At 45.3% G+C, this 15,808-nt stretch overlaps 1 protein-coding gene across 4 annotated transcripts in view; it reads right to left on the reverse strand.

The window, feature by feature from the left end:
* Positions 1-2,555: 2,555 nt before the first annotated feature.
* Positions 2,556-15,808, reverse strand: part of LOC142216414 (sodium channel protein type 2 subunit alpha-like) — a 100,921-nt gene continuing 87,668 nt past the window's right edge. For all 4 annotated transcript variants that reach the window (XM_075284221.1, XM_075284220.1, XM_075284219.1 and 1 more), the window contains one exon: positions 2,556-4,374. In XM_075284221.1, coding sequence (XP_075140322.1) covers positions 3,200-4,374 — 1,175 coding nt within the window. In that variant the 3' untranslated portion in view covers positions 2,556-3,199. The remainder of the gene's footprint in view (positions 4,375-15,808) is intronic.

The following is a 15,808-nucleotide window of genomic DNA, read 5'->3' on the forward strand; positions in this document are numbered from 1 at the left end:
ACTTCTCAAAATTTATATACAAAATGCAAGATATATAGATTTCTATTTTATTTCTACTATTTTATAAAGAGTATGTTGGAATACATTTCCATATATTTGGCTATGCATCAGGTAGGAGCAAGTTAAATATTACAAAAATGTGGATTACCTGCAGGTTACATCCTCGTGTGATCTAAGGAGCTAATGTAAAATATGGCTTCTACGATATTAAATATCCCTTAGTATTATACACAAAGATGTGAAGGCAAATGCAGACAGGAATCTGGAATAGGCCGTTCCTTCATAAAGGGGTTGTATGTGATTAGAAAACAGGTTTTTATTTCCTTCCCAAAAACAGCGCCACCCTTTTACATAGGCTGTGTCAAGTATTGCAGCTCTTTTCCATTTATATAAACGATGCAATACCAGACATGACCACAACGAAGAGTGGCGCTGTTAAGTAGAAGGGTATCGCTTTCTAATAATCTCACACAACCCTTGGAAGTCATGCAGAAAAGGTAGTACACAGGAAACCAGTGGCGTAAAGCTGAAGAAAGCAAAGTAGATGCAATATCTTTAACTTTTATATACAAAATGGAGGCAACACCACTGTCCCAAAATGTACTACATTTTATACAGGACCCGCCCCACTCTATGCCATAGCTGAAACTCAATAGACTTAAAAAAGGTAGAAAAATAAATAAAAATAATACATGAATAAATTCATAAATAACTATAATAATAATAATAATTAATAATAATAAAAAAAGTTTTCCGAAACTTGAATGCCCCATAGTATATTCTTATTGCCATGCAAGACATCTTAAAGAGCATCTTTCGGAAGCAAGAGAAGAGTTCACTTTGTGAAGAGTCTTAGCTTCTATTCACACATTCGGGTTATACATTTGCGCCCAACCTCTATCATGCCCGTGTAGTTCTATTGGTCATGCACACACTATATTTTGGTATACATTGGCCCGCCATACATTGGTGCATCTAATTTTTTTTACAGTACTGAAAAGAATAGTTGACTACACCTTAAAATATAAAAAAATTTGAAAAAAAAACCTATACTGTACTTTATTTTACCAGCCATACATCTATGGGTTTGGTGGTAAGATGTAGGCCAGCCATATAGCCCGGACACCAGGTAAGGGCTCGTTCACATCTGCGCCCAGTCTCCGTTATACAGGTTTCCGTTTCCTGCACGAAGCTGGACGGGAGACGGAAACCTGCAGGCATTTTTCAAACCCATTCAAATGGGCTGTTTTGTGCTCTCCAGGGCAAAACTGGTTCTTTTTAACCCGGACACAAAGTTGGACATGCAGGACACCGGCGCTCACGGCCGGACACGGTCCGATAGGTTTCAGTCTTCTGTCCGCAGAAGACGGAAACCTGAGAATGGAGACCGGACGCTGGTGTGAACCCAGCGTCACCCGTGGGCAAACACTATAACACACGTTAACTAAATAGAAAAATCAAAAAGTTATTTTTCCAAAAATTTAAAACTTTTTTTTTAAGTTTGAGGTTGAGGTCTTATGTCACATTTATTAAAGGGTACCCTAAGATTTTTAAAAAAAACATTTTATATGTCTCAGGCCTGATTCACATCTGCATTCGGTATTCCATTCGACCTTCCCCGAACAAACTACCATACGCATTGGCAAGCGGTGTACAGTGACAGCACATGGACCCCATAGACTATACTGGGGTCCGTGTGCTTTCCGCGCGGAACATGCGGACAGAAAAGCACTTCACGATCTACTTTTCTGTCCGCATGACACGTGCGGACACCGTGCGGCAAGCACACGGACCCCATTATAGTCTATGTGGTCCATGTGCTGTCACTGCACACCGCTTGCCAATGCATTCGGTAGTCCGTTCGGGGGGGCCCCCAGAACGGATTACCGAATGCAGATGTGAACCAGGCCTTAGTGGCATCTTAGAGGTTTCTAGATGCTCAGGCCCCTACCAATCCCTCAAATAAAGGGGCAGATGTATCGTGGCCCTTTATCTCTCAGAGAACAGTGTAAGGGTCCATAGAAAGTCACTGAGCTCAGAGATAAAGGGGTTTCCCAATTAGTGGGGGTCTCAGCACACGGATTCCCATCAAAATATAGGACGTCACTATCACATGTAAAATCTTTTTTTCTTAAATGATAGGTGCCCTTTAAATAATTGAACAGTAAATAGAGCAAATTTTTGGAGAAATTCTTCTTGATTCAATTTTTTGAGAAGTCAGAATGAGCCACATGTATGATCCCATCAGTGCCTTATACTAAATGCGGCTGGAACCTCTATTACTTCCCACTCCACCTTGACTGGCATAAGATACAACAAGTTTTATTCAGACTTCTTTATAGCAACTACTTTTTCCCGGGCCTCCTTATTATGCCCAAAAACAAGAAAAATAAAGAATAAATGAAAAACCCAGGCACTGAAAGAATTCAGTCTACCCAGTTGTATTCATCCTTGGAGGACTAGAGAAAAACAAGGCAAGACCTCCAACGTATTCGTTGAATAAAATAATCAAAAAGGTAAAAAAAATGTGATTATAGAGAGTAGATTTTTGTTACTGCATCTGTTCATGTGAAATTCCCTAATGATATATAAGTATATGCGTTCTGTGAGATTTTTTTTTTTTCCCAAAAATTTGTACAGAAGAGCACTTTACAGAAGCGTGTAGAACGTGTTCAAGCCGAAGATCCGGAACCATTTGTGACGTCAGAGGCACATTAACATATTATTGAACATTGGACATCATCTTTAGTCAAGAGATACTTGGTAAAAATAGATTCTGTAGCTTCAATAGGGTGAGCGGTAAGTGATCCGTTCCGTCCATCGGCCGTAGTGATGGAACTTTTTGTTTTTTTATGTCTAATGAATGCATCCAATGATCACGTGAGGGCTTAAAAAAGCAGCAGAAGTCAATGTGATTGTCCAGCAGAGTGTATAGACACCTAAGCCCAAATGATCCTTAGCTTAAGTGGATAATTTGCATCATAAAGTTCTTAGTTTGAATACAAAAATGAGCCTCCAAAAAGTTTCTAGACCTTTTGTAGATCCCGTAGAAAGCTTCATTCCCATACAGTTTTATAGGCACTAAACTTACATCATACATAGATTAGACAATTTGGCATAGATCTCCAAGCAGACACCTGCGGACCTTGTTAGTTTTCAATCCTCTGTATAAATCTTGTATCACACAATCAACATGAATTTATTTTGTACGCCTTTTGCTATCGGTATCGTCTTCTTTCTTTACAGTATTGTCTTTTCCATGAGTCTTTTTGATACTGTCATAGGACGGGGGTGACATGGTGGAACTGGACATGTCTGATTCGAACGTGATGGAACTTTCCATAAACTTTGAAAACCTTCGCTCAGTTTTGGACGCTATGCTATTACGTTTATTTTTGTTTTTTCTGGGCATTGCCGAACCTTGATGAGTTTTCCTAACGCGGTAACGCCTATAGCAGCGCTGTATAACAAGAGCAGACACTTCTTCTTGTTTACGTCTTAGGGTGCTTGTAATGGGCTCGTAAGGAGTCTTAGATGGGTTAGAGGCCATAAAGCGATCCTCCATTGTTAAGCGTAGAGAGTCCATACCTTCCTCACCACCCAAAACACGTTTTGTGAAAGCAAAGAGAATGTCAAGGCAGTGGATTCTGTCTCCATTGACCATGGGCAGATCCATCGCAATGAGCTGAATTTGGTTTGGTTTTGGTACTTGCAGAGGTGGATCCAGCGCATCTGCGAAATCAAAAAGTTTATTGTACTCAATAAACTGTGTAGCCTTTGGATCAAACTTTTCCCAAACCTCATAGAACATGTCAAAGTCATCTTCTCCTAAAGGTTCCGCACTTTCTTCCGTGGCAACACTAAAATTCTCCAGAATGACAGCAATGTACATGTTTACCACTATGAGAAATGAGATGATGATGTAGCTGACAAAAAATAAAATGGCCACCGATGAGTTCCCACAGTCGGTTTTATTACTTGTGGCAGGTGGAAACTCTTGGATGCAATCTAATTTTCCTGTCCTAAGATTTGGCTCCAACAGAAGATCCCACCCTGCTGATGTCGTGATCATGAACAAGCAAAGCATACTGTTGCCAAAAGTTCTAAAGTTGAAAATGTCATCGATGCCCCCACCATGTGGCAGAGAGGAAAAACTGGACATCCCAAAGATGGCGTAAATGAACATGACTAAGAAGAGCAGGAGACCAATATTGAATAAAGCAGGAAGTGACATCATCAAAGCGAAAAGCAGAGTACGGATTCCCTTCGCTCCTTTAATAAGACGCAAAATTCTTCCAATTCTTGCCAATCGTATAACTCTGAATAGTGTCGGCGAAACAAAATATTTCTCTATAATATTTGCCAGAAACATGCCTGTAGGGAATAGATAAAATACAATATATTACATTCCAAACATGTATAAACAGTATAGATGTGCAGTATAAATGTGTGCATATCACCCCGGACCTGCAGATAGATAGGTTACTGTCACCAGAACCAGCATATCATCCCGGACCTGCAGATAGATAGGGTAGGTAACCAGAACCCAGAATATCACCCCAGTCCTGCAGATAGATAGGTTAGGTAACTAGAACCCAGAATATCACCCCAGTCCTGCAGATAGATAGGTTACTGTCACCAGAATATCACCCCTGACCTGCAGATAGATAGGTTACTGTCACCAGAATATCACCCCTGACCTGCAGATAGATAGGTTAGGAAACCTAGAGGATGTAAATGTTAGGTCATTGAGTGAACGGAGAACACGGGTTGGGCGGTAGACAGAGATGAGGGAGGACATGTATGGAGTGCGGTATTATGGAGAGCCTTGTGGATGAGGATGATAACTGTATATTTTATTCTATAATGAATAGGCAGCCAGTGTAGCGACTGGCACAGACCTGAGGCATCACTGTAGCGTCTAGCCTGATAGATGAGCCTGGCCGCTGCATTCAGAATAGATTGTAGAGGGGAGAGTTTAGTGAGGGGAAGACCGATTAGTAAGGAGTTACAGTAGTCAAGGCGAGAATGAATCAGAGAGACAATAAGTGTCTTTAGTGTATCTCTGGTAAGGAAAGGGTGTATTCTGGAGATGTTTTTGAGGTGGAGGTGACATGAACGTGCGAGTGATTCAATATGAGGGGTGAAGGAAAGGTCTGCATCAAACATGACCCCGAGGCAGCGGGCCTGCTGCCTAGGAGTTATAGTAAGGCCTGAGACTGCAATGGATATATCAGGGACAGATCTATTAGATGGTGGAAACAGTAGTAGTTCAGTCTTGGAGAGATTTAGTTTCAGATAGAGTGAGGACATGATATTTGAGACAGCAGACAGACAGTCACTGGTGTTCTGTATGAGTGCAGGGGTGATGTCACGGGAAGATGTGTATAATTGGCTGTCATCAGCATAAAGATGGTACCTGAAGCCAAATCTGGCAATGGTTTGTCCAATGGGGGCTGTGTAGAGAGAAAAGAGCAGGGGGCCGAGGACCGAGCCCTGAGGAACCCCAACAGCAAGGGAAAGAGGGGAGGAAACAGAGCCCGCAAATGATACACTGAAAGTGTGGTCTGAGAGACAAGAGGAGAACCAGAAGAGCGCAGTGTCATTGAGGCCAACTGAGCGGAGCATAGTGAGGAGGAGATGATGGTCAACAGTGTCTATCTATATATAGTAAAGATGAGAGTGAAATATCCATGTATGCACCTATAAAGATTATTCTAATTCATATATGTCTCTATTCAGAGCAAAATACCTCTATAACAAATACATATCGAATGCCATCTCAATGGACTACAGGACACTCTCCACACTAAACACCTGGGGGGTGAGAGACGCACATGCTCCTCCTCCTTGTCTTCCTCCTCCCATGTGCTTCTTCCTCCCCTCCTGGTGTCTAGTTTGATCCTATTTTGCTCTGAATATCTACTAGTGCTTGTGTAATAGTAATAGTGACTAGAGATGAGCGAACAGTGTTCTATCGAACTCATGTTCGATCGGATATTAGGCTGTTCGGCATGTTCGAATCGAATCGAACACCGCGTGGTAAAGTGCGCCATTACTCGATTCCCCTCCCACCTTCCCTGGCGCCTTTTTTGCTCCAATAACAGCGCTGGGTAGGTGGGACAGGAACTACGACACCGGTGACGTTGAAAAAAGTAGGCAAAACCCATTGGCTGCCGAAAACATGTGACCTCTAATTTAAAAGAACAGCGACGCCCAGCTTCGCGTCATTCTGAGCTTGCAATTCACCGAGGACGGAGGTTTCCGTCCAGCTAGCTAGGGCTTAGATTCTGGGTAGGCAGGGACAGGCTAGGATAGGAAGGAGAAGACAACCAACAGCTCTTGTAAGAGCTAAATTCCAGGGAGAAGCTTGTCAGTGTAACGTGGCACTGACGGGCTCAATCGCCGCAACCCAGCTTTCCCAGGATCCTGAATGGAATACACTGTCAGTGTATTCCCGTATACCCGATATATACCCCGATACCCGTTCCAACGGTGTGCCCCCCCACCTTCACCCCAGAAATACCCTGCAAGTCCCCTAGCAATAGAATTGGGGCTATATACACCCACAATTTTTACTACTGGTATACAGTGCCATTGTCTGACTGGGAATTCAAAGAATATATTGGGAATACAAATACCCTCATTTCTTGCTACTGCCATATAGTGCCAGTTTCTGACTGGTAATTCAAAGAATATATTGGGGTTACGTGCACCCACAATTTTTACTACTGGTATACAGTGCCATTGTCTGACTGGGAATTCAAAGAATATATTGGGAATACAAATACCCTCATTTCTTGCTACTGCCATATAGTGCCAGTGTCTGACTGGGAATTCAAAGAATATATTGGGGTTACGTGCACCCACAATTTTTACTACTGGTATACAGTGCCATTGTCTGACTGGGAATTCAAAGAGTATATTGGGAATACAAATACCCTCATTTCTTGCTACTGCCATATAGTGCCAGTTTCTGACTGGGAATTCAAAGAATATATTGGGGTTACGTGCACCCACAATTTTTACTACTGGTATACAGTGCCATTGTCTGACTGGGAATTCAAAGAATATATTGGGGTTATAAATACCCTCATTTCTTGCTACTGCCATATAGTGCCAGTTTCTGACTGGGAATTCAAAGAATATATTGGGGTTACGTGCACCCACAATTTTTACTACTGGTATACAGTGCCATTGTCTGACTGGGAATTCAAAGAGTATATTGGGAATACAAATACCCTCATTTCTTGCTACTGCCATATAGTGCCAGTGTCTGACTGGGAATTCAAAGAATATATTGGGGTTACGTGCACCCACAATTTTTACTACTGGTATACAGTGCCATTGTCTGACTGGGAATTCAAAGAGTATATTGGGAATACAAATACCCTCATTTCTTGCTACTGCCATATAGTGCCAGTTTCTGACTGGGAATTCAAAGAATATATTGGGGTTACGTGCACCCACAATTTTTACTACTGGTATACAGTGCCATTGTCTGACTGGGAATTCAAAGAATATATTGGGGTTATAAATACCCTCATTTCTTGCTACTGCCATATAGTGCCAGTTTCTGACTGGGAATTCAAAGAATATATTGGGGTTACGTGCACCCACAATTTTTACTACTGGTATACAGTGCCATTGTCTGACTGGGAATTCAAAGAATATATTGGGGTTATAAATACCCTCATTTCTTGCTACTGCCATATAGTGCCAGTTTCTGACTGGTAATTCAAAGAATATATTGGGGTTACGTGCACCCACAATTTTTACTACTGGTATACAGTGCCATTGTCTGACTGGGAATTCAAAGAGTATATTGGGAATACAAATACCCTCATTTCTTGCTACTGCCATATAGTGCCAGTGTCTGACTGGGAATTCAAAGAATATATTGGGGTTACGTGCACCCACAATTTTTACTACTGGTATACAGTGCCATTGTCTGACTGGGAATTCAAAGAGTATATTGGGAATACAAATACCCTCATTTCTTGCTACTGCCATATAGTGCCAGTTTCTGACTGGGAATTCAAAGAATATATTGGGGTTACGTGCACCCACAATTTTTACTACTGGTATACAGTGCCATTGTCTGACTGGGAATTCAAAGAGTATATTGGGAATACAAATACCCTCATTTCTTGCTACTGCCATATAGTGCCAGTGTCTGACTGGGAATTCAAAGAATATATTGGGGTTACGTGCACCCACAATTTTTACTACTGGTATACAGTGCCATTGTCTGACTGGGAATTCAAAGAGTATATTGGGAATACAAATACCCTCATTTCTTGCTACTGCCATATAGTGCCAGTTTCTGACTGGGAATTCAAAGAATATATTGGGGTTACGTGCACCCACAATTTTTACTACTGGTATACAGTGCCATTGTCTGACTGGGAATTCAAAGAATATATTGGGGTTATAAATACCCTCATTTCTTGCTACTGCCATATAGTGCCAGTTTCTGACTGGGAATTCAAAGAATATATTGGGGTTACGTGCACCCACAATTTTTACTACTGGTATACAGTGCCATTGTCTGACTGGGAATTCAAAGAATATATTGGGGTTATAAATACCCTCATTTCTTGCTACTGCCATATAGTGCCAGTTTCTGACTGGTAATTCAAAGAATATATTGGGGTTACGTGCACCCACAATTTTTACTACTGGTATACAGTGCCATTGTCTGACTGGGAATTCAAAGAATATATTGGGGTTATAAATACCCTCATTTCTTGCTACTGCCATATAGTGCCAGTTTCTGACTGGTAATTCAAAGAATATATTGGGGTTACGTGCACCCACAATTTTTACTACTGGTATACAGTGCCATTGTCTGACTGGGAATTCAAAGAGTATATTGGGAATACAAATACCCTCATTTCTTGCTACTGCCATATAGTGCCAGTGTCTGACTGGGAATTCAAAGAATATATTGGGGTTACGTGCACCCACAATTTTTACTACTGGTATACAGTGCCATTGTCTGACTGGGAATTCAAAGAGTATATTGGGAATACAAATACCCTCATTTCTTGCTACTGCCATATAGTGCCAGTTTCTGACTGGGAATTCAAAGAATATATTGGGGTTACGTGCACCCACAATTTTTACTACTGGTATACAGTGCCATTGTCTGACTGGGAATTCAAAGAGTATATTGGGAATACAAATACCCTCATTTCTTGCTACTGCCATATAGTGCCAGTGTCTGACTGGGAATTCAAAGAATATATTGGGGTTACGTGCACCCACAATTTTTACTACTGGTATACAGTGCCATTGTCTGACTGGGAATTCAAAGAGTATATTGGGAATACAAATACCCTCATTTCTTGCTACTGCCATATAGTGCCAGTTTCTGACTGGGAATTCAAAGAATATATTGGGGTTACGTGCACCCACAATTTTTACTACTGGTATACAGTGCCATTGTCTGACTGGGAATTCAAAGAGTATATTGGGAATACAAATACCCTCATTTCTTGCTACTGCCATATAGTGCCAGTGTCTGACTGGGAATTCAAAGAATATATTGGGGTTACGTGCACCCACAATTTTTACTACTGGTATACAGTGCCATTGTCTGACTGGGAATTCAAAGAGTATATTGGGAATACAAATACCCTCATTTCTTGCTACTGCCATATAGTGCCAGTTTCTGACTGGGAATTCAAAGAATATATTGGGGTTACGTGCACCCACAATTTTTACTACTGGTATACAGTGCCATTGTCTGACTGGGAATTCAAAGAGTATATTGGGAATACAAATACCCTCATTTCTTGCTACTGCCATATAGTGCCAGTGTCTGACTGGGAATTCAAAGAATATATTGGGGTTACGTGCACCCACAATTTTTACTACTGGTATACAGTGCCATTGTCTGACTGGGAATTCAAAGAGTATATTGGGAATACAAATACCCTCATTTCTTGCTACTGCCATATAGTGCCAGTTTCTGACTGGGAATTCAAAGAATATATTGGGGTTACGTGCACCCACAATTTTTACTACTGGTATACAGTGCCATTGTCTGACTGGGAATTCAAAGAGTATATTGGGAATACAAATACCCTCATTTCTTGCTACTGCCATATAGTGCCAGTTTCTGACTGGGAATTCAAAGAATATATTGGGGTTACGTGCACCCACAATTTTTACTACTGGTATACAGTGCCATTGTCTGACTGGGAATTCAAAGAATATATTGGGGTTATAAATACCCTCATTTCTTGCTACTGCCATATAGTGCCAGTTTCTGACTGGGAATTCAAAGAATATATTGGGGTTACGTGCACCCACAATTTTTACTACTGGTATACAGTGCCATTGTCTGACTGGGAATTCAAAGAATATATTGGGGTTATAAATACCCTCATTTCTTGCTACTGCCATATAGTGCCAGTTTCTGACTGGTAATTCAAAGAATATATTGGGGTTACGTGCACCCACAATTTTTACTACTGGTATACAGTGCCATTGTCTGACTGGGAATTCAAAGAATATATTGGGGTTATAAATACCCTCATTTCTTGCTACTGCCATATAGTGCCAGTTTCTGACTGGTAATTCAAAGAATATATTGGGGTTACGTGCACCCACAATTTTTACTACTGGTATACAGTGCCATTGTCTGACTGGGAATTCAAAGAGTATATTGGGAATACAAATACCCTCATTTCTTGCTACTGCCATATAGTGCCAGTGTCTGACTGGGAATTCAAAGAATATATTGGGGTTACGTGCACCCACAATTTTTACTACTGGTATACAGTGCCAATTTCTAACTAGGAATTCAAAATGCGCAAGGCTCCCGGAAAGGGACGTGGACGAGGCCGTGGGCGAGGTCGGGGGAATGGTTCTGGGGAGCAAGGTAGCAGTGAAGCCACAGGGCGTCCCGTGCCTACTCCTGTGGGGCAGCAAGCATTGCGCCACTCCACAGTGCCAGGGTTGCTTGCCACATTAACTAAACTGCAGGGTACAAACCTTAGTAGGCCCGAGAACCAGGAACAGGTCTTGCAATGGCTGTCAGAGAACGCTTACAGCACATTGTCCAGCAGCCAGTCAGACTCTGCCTCCTCTCCTCCTATTACCCAACAGTCTTGTCTTCCTTCCTCCCAAAATTCCGAAGCTTTACAGAACAATAACCCAAACTGTCCCTGCTCCCCAGAGCTGTTCTCCGCTCCTTTCATTGTCCCTCAACCTGCCTCTCCACGTCACGATTCCACGAACCTAACAGAGGAGCATCTGTATCCAGATGCTCAAACACTAGAGTCTCCTCCATCTCCGTTCGATTTGGTGGTGGATGACCAGCAACCCACCCTCATCGACGATGATGTGACGCAGTTGCCGTCAGGGCATCCAGTTGACCGGCGCATTGTGCGGGAGGAGGAGATGAGACAGGAGTTGGAAGAGGAAGTGGTGGATGATGAGGACACTGACCCGACCTGGACAGGGGGGATGTCAAGCGGGGAAAGTAGTGTGGATGTTGAGGCAGGTGCAGCACCAAAAAGGGTAGCTAGAGGCAGAGGCAGAGGTCAGCAGCTTAGGCGAAGCCAGGCCACACCCGGAATCTCCCAAGATGTTCCAGTTCGTACCCAGCCCCGAAAAACTCCCACCTCGAGGGCACGTTTCTCGAAGGTGTGGAGTTTTTTCAAGGAATGCGCCGAGGACAGATATAGTGTTGTCTGCACAATTTGCCTCTCGAAATTGATTAGGGGCTCTGAGAAGAGCAACCTGTCCACCACTTCAATGCGCCGTCATTTGGAATCCAAGCACTGGAATCAGTGGCAGGCAGCAACGGCAGGACAAAGGCCGACTGCCGTTCACGCCACTGCCACTGCCTCTGCCTCTGCCTCTGCCACTGCCACTGCTGACTGTGCTGGCGATGCACTCCAGAGGACGAGCCAGGACACCACTTCATCTGCCTCCGCCACTTTGTTGACTTCTACCTCATCCTCCCCTGGTCCTGTCTTATCTCCTTCTCCTGCACCATCAAAGGCACCATCAGGCGTTTCTTTACAACAACCCACCATCTCTCAGACATTGGAGCGGCGGCAGAAATACACTGCTAACCACCCACACGCGCAAGCCTTGAACGCCAACATCGCTAAACTGCTGGCCCAGGAGATGTTGGCGTTCCGGCTTGTTGAAACTCCCGCCTTCCTGGACCTGATGGCAACTGCGGCACCTCGCTATGCCGTCCCTAGCCGTCACTACTTCTCCCGGTGTGCCGTCCCCGCCTTGCACCAGCACGTGTCACTCAACATCAGGCGGGCCCTTAGTTCCGCGCTTTGCACAAAGGTCCACTTGACCACCGACGCGTGGACAAGTGCATGCGGACAGGGACGCTACATTTCACTGACGGCACACTGGGTGAATGTAGTTGAGGCTGGGACTGCTTCCCAAACTGGCCCGGTGTACCTCGTCTCCCCGCCTAACATTCCTGGCAGGGACACGAGAAGAACACCCCCCTCCTCCTCCTCCTCCTCTACCGCCTCCTCCTCCGCCACCGCCTCCTCCTCCGCCACCGCCTCCTCCTCCGCTGTTAGATTGACCCCAGCTACGAGTTGGAAACGTTGCAGCACTGGCGTTGGTAGACGTCAGCAGGCTGTGCTGAAGCTGATCAGCTTGGGGGACAGACAGCACACTGCCTCCGAGGTGAGGGATGCCCTCCTCGATGAGACGGCAATATGGTTTGAGCCGCTGCACCTGGGCCCAGGCATGGTCGTTTGTGATAACGGCCGGAACCTGGTAGCAGCTCTGGAGCTTGCCGGACTCCAACATGTTCCATGCCTGGCCCACGTCTTCAACCTAGTGGTGCAACGTTTCCTAAAGAGCTACCCCAATGTTCCAGAGCTACTGGTGAAAGTGCGGCGCATGTGCGCCCACTTTCGCAAGTCGACAGTAGCCGCTGCTAGCTTAAAATCTCTCCAGCAACGCCTGCATGTGCCACAACACCGGCTTTTGTGCGACGTCCCCACACGCTGGAACTCAACGTTTCAGATGTTGAATAGAGTGGTTGAGCAGCAGAGACCTTTGATGGAATACCAGCTACAAAACCCTAGGGTGCCACAAAGTCAGCTGCCTCAGTTTCACATCCATGAGTGGCCATGGATGAGAGACCTTTGTGACATCCTACGGGTCTTTGAGGAGTCCACAAGGAGGGTGAGCTCTGAGGATGCGATGGTGAGCCTTACAATCCCGCTCTTGTGTGTTCTGAGAGAATCCCTGATTGACATCAGGGATAACTCAGATCACACAGAGGAGTTAGGGATAGCATCCGATCCGTCACAGCTGGAGAGTAGGTCCACACATCTGTCCGCTTCACTGCGTTTAATGGAGGAGGAGGAGGAGGAGGAGGAGGAAGAAGAGTTGTCCGATGATGTGATGGTGATACAGGAGGCTTCCGGGCAACTTCGAATCGTCCCATTGTTGCAGCGCGGATGGGTAGACATGGAGGATGAGGAGGAAATGGAGATTGAACTTTCCGGTGGGGCCAGAGGAGTCATGCCAACTAACACTGTGGCAGACATGGCTGAGTTCATGTTGGGGTGCTTTACAACCGACAAGCGTATTGTCAAAATCATGGAGGACAACCAGTACTGGATCTTTGCTATCCTTGACCCCCGGTATAAAAACAACATCTCGTCTTTTATTCCGGTAGAGGGGAGGGCCAATCGCATCAATGCTTGCCACAGGCAATTGGTGCAGAATATGATGGAGATGTTTCCAGCATGTGACGTTGGCGGCAGGGAGGGCAGTTCCTCCAGTAGGCAACCAAGTTCTCACCGGTCCACACAAACGAGGGGCACACTGTCTAAGGTCTGGGACACCTTGATGGCACCCCCTCGCCAAAGTGCCGCCACGGAGGGTCCTAGTGTCACCAGGCGTGAGAAGTATAGGCGCATGTTGCGGGAATACCTTTCCGACCACAGCCCTGTCCTCTCCGACCCCTCTGCGCCCTACACGTATTGGGTGTCGAAGTTGGACCTGTGGCTTGAACTTGCCCTATATGCCTTGGAGGTGCTGTCCTGTCCTGCCGCCAGCGTCCTATCTGAGAGGGTGTTCAGTGCAGCCGGTGGCATCATCACTGACAAGCGCACCCGTCTGTCAGCTGAGAGTGCCGACCGGCTCACTTTGATAAAAATGAACCACCACTGGGTAGAGCCGTCATTTTTGTGCCCACCTGTGTAAAGCACCCCAACATGAAACTCCATGTCTGTACTCAACCTCTCCAATTCCTCCGCATCCTCATACTCATCCACCATAAGCGTTGCACAATTCTGCTAATACTAGGCTCCCTCCACCCTGATTTCCCCCAACTCTGCTGGTTAGAGGCTCCCTCCACCATGAATTTGCCCAAACTGGGCTGTTTAGAGGCTCCCTCCACCATGAATTGGTCCAAACTGGGTTTTTTAGAGGCTCCCTCCACCATGAATTTGCCCAAACTGGGCTGTTTAGAGGCTCCCTCCACCATGAATTGGTCCAAACTGGGCTGGTTAGAGGCTCCCTCCACCATGAATTTCCCAAAACTTGGCTGTTTAGAGGCTCCCTCCACCATGAATTTGCCCAAACTGGGCTGTTTAGAGGCTCCCTCCACCATTAATTGGTCCAAACTGGGCTGGTTAGAGGCTCCCTCCACCATGAATTTGCCCAAACTGGGGTGGTTAGAGGCTCCCTCCACCATTAATTGGTCCAAACTGGGCTGGTTAGAGGCTCCCTCCACCATGAATTTCCCAAAACTTGGCTGTTTAGAGGCTCCCTCCACCATTAATTGGTCCAAACTGGGCTGGTTAGAGGCTCCCTCCACCATGAATTTGCCCAAACTGGGCTGTTTAGAGGCTCCCTCCACCATTAATTGGTCCAAACTGGGCTGGTTAGAGGCTCCCTCCACCATGAATTTGCCCAAACTGGGCTGTTTAGAGGCTCCCTCCACCATGAATTGGTCCAAACTGGGGTGGTTAGAGGCTCCCTCCACCATGAATTGGTCCAAACTGGGGTGGTTAGAGGCTCCCTCCACCATTAATTGGTCCAAACTGGGCTGGTTAGAGGCTCCCTCCACCATGAATTTGCCCAAACTGGGCTGTTTAGAGGCTCCCTCCACCATTAATTGGTCCAAACTGGGCTGGTTAGAGGCTCCCTCCACCATGAATTTGCCCAAACTGGGCTGTTTAGAGGCTCCCTCCACCATGAATTGGTCCAAACTGGGGTGGTTAGAGGCTCCCTCCACCATGAATTGGTCCAAACTGGGGTGGTTAGAGGCTCCCTCCACCATTAATTGGTCCAAACTGGGCTGGTTAGAGGCTCCCTCCACCATTAATTGGTCCAAACTGGGCTGGTTAGAGGCTCCCTCCACCATGAATTTGCCCAAACTGGGGTGGTTAGAGGCTCCCTCCACCATTAATTGGTCCAAACTGGGCTGGTTAGAGGCTCCCTCCACAATTAATTGGTCCAAACTGGGCTAATTAGAGGCTCCCTCCACCATGAATTGGTCCAAACTGGGTTTTTTAGAGGCTCCCTCCACCATGAATTTGCCCAAACTGGGCTGTTTAGAGGCTCCCTCCACCATGAATTGGTCCAAACTGGGCTGGTTAGAGGCTCCCTCCACCATGAATTGGTCCAAACTGGGCTGGTTAGAGGCTCCCTCCACCATGAATTTGCCCAAACTGGGGTGGTTAGAGGCTCCCTCCACCATTAATTGGTCCAAACTGGGCTGGTTAGAGGCTCCCTCCACAATTAATTGGTCCAAACTGGGCTAATTAGAGGCTCCCTCCACCATGAATTGGTC

Source organism: Leptodactylus fuscus, chromosome 8 (genome assembly GCF_031893055.1).
Source record: "Leptodactylus fuscus isolate aLepFus1 chromosome 8, aLepFus1.hap2, whole genome shotgun sequence".
NCBI classification, from domain to species: domain Eukaryota; kingdom Metazoa; phylum Chordata; class Amphibia; order Anura; family Leptodactylidae; genus Leptodactylus; species Leptodactylus fuscus.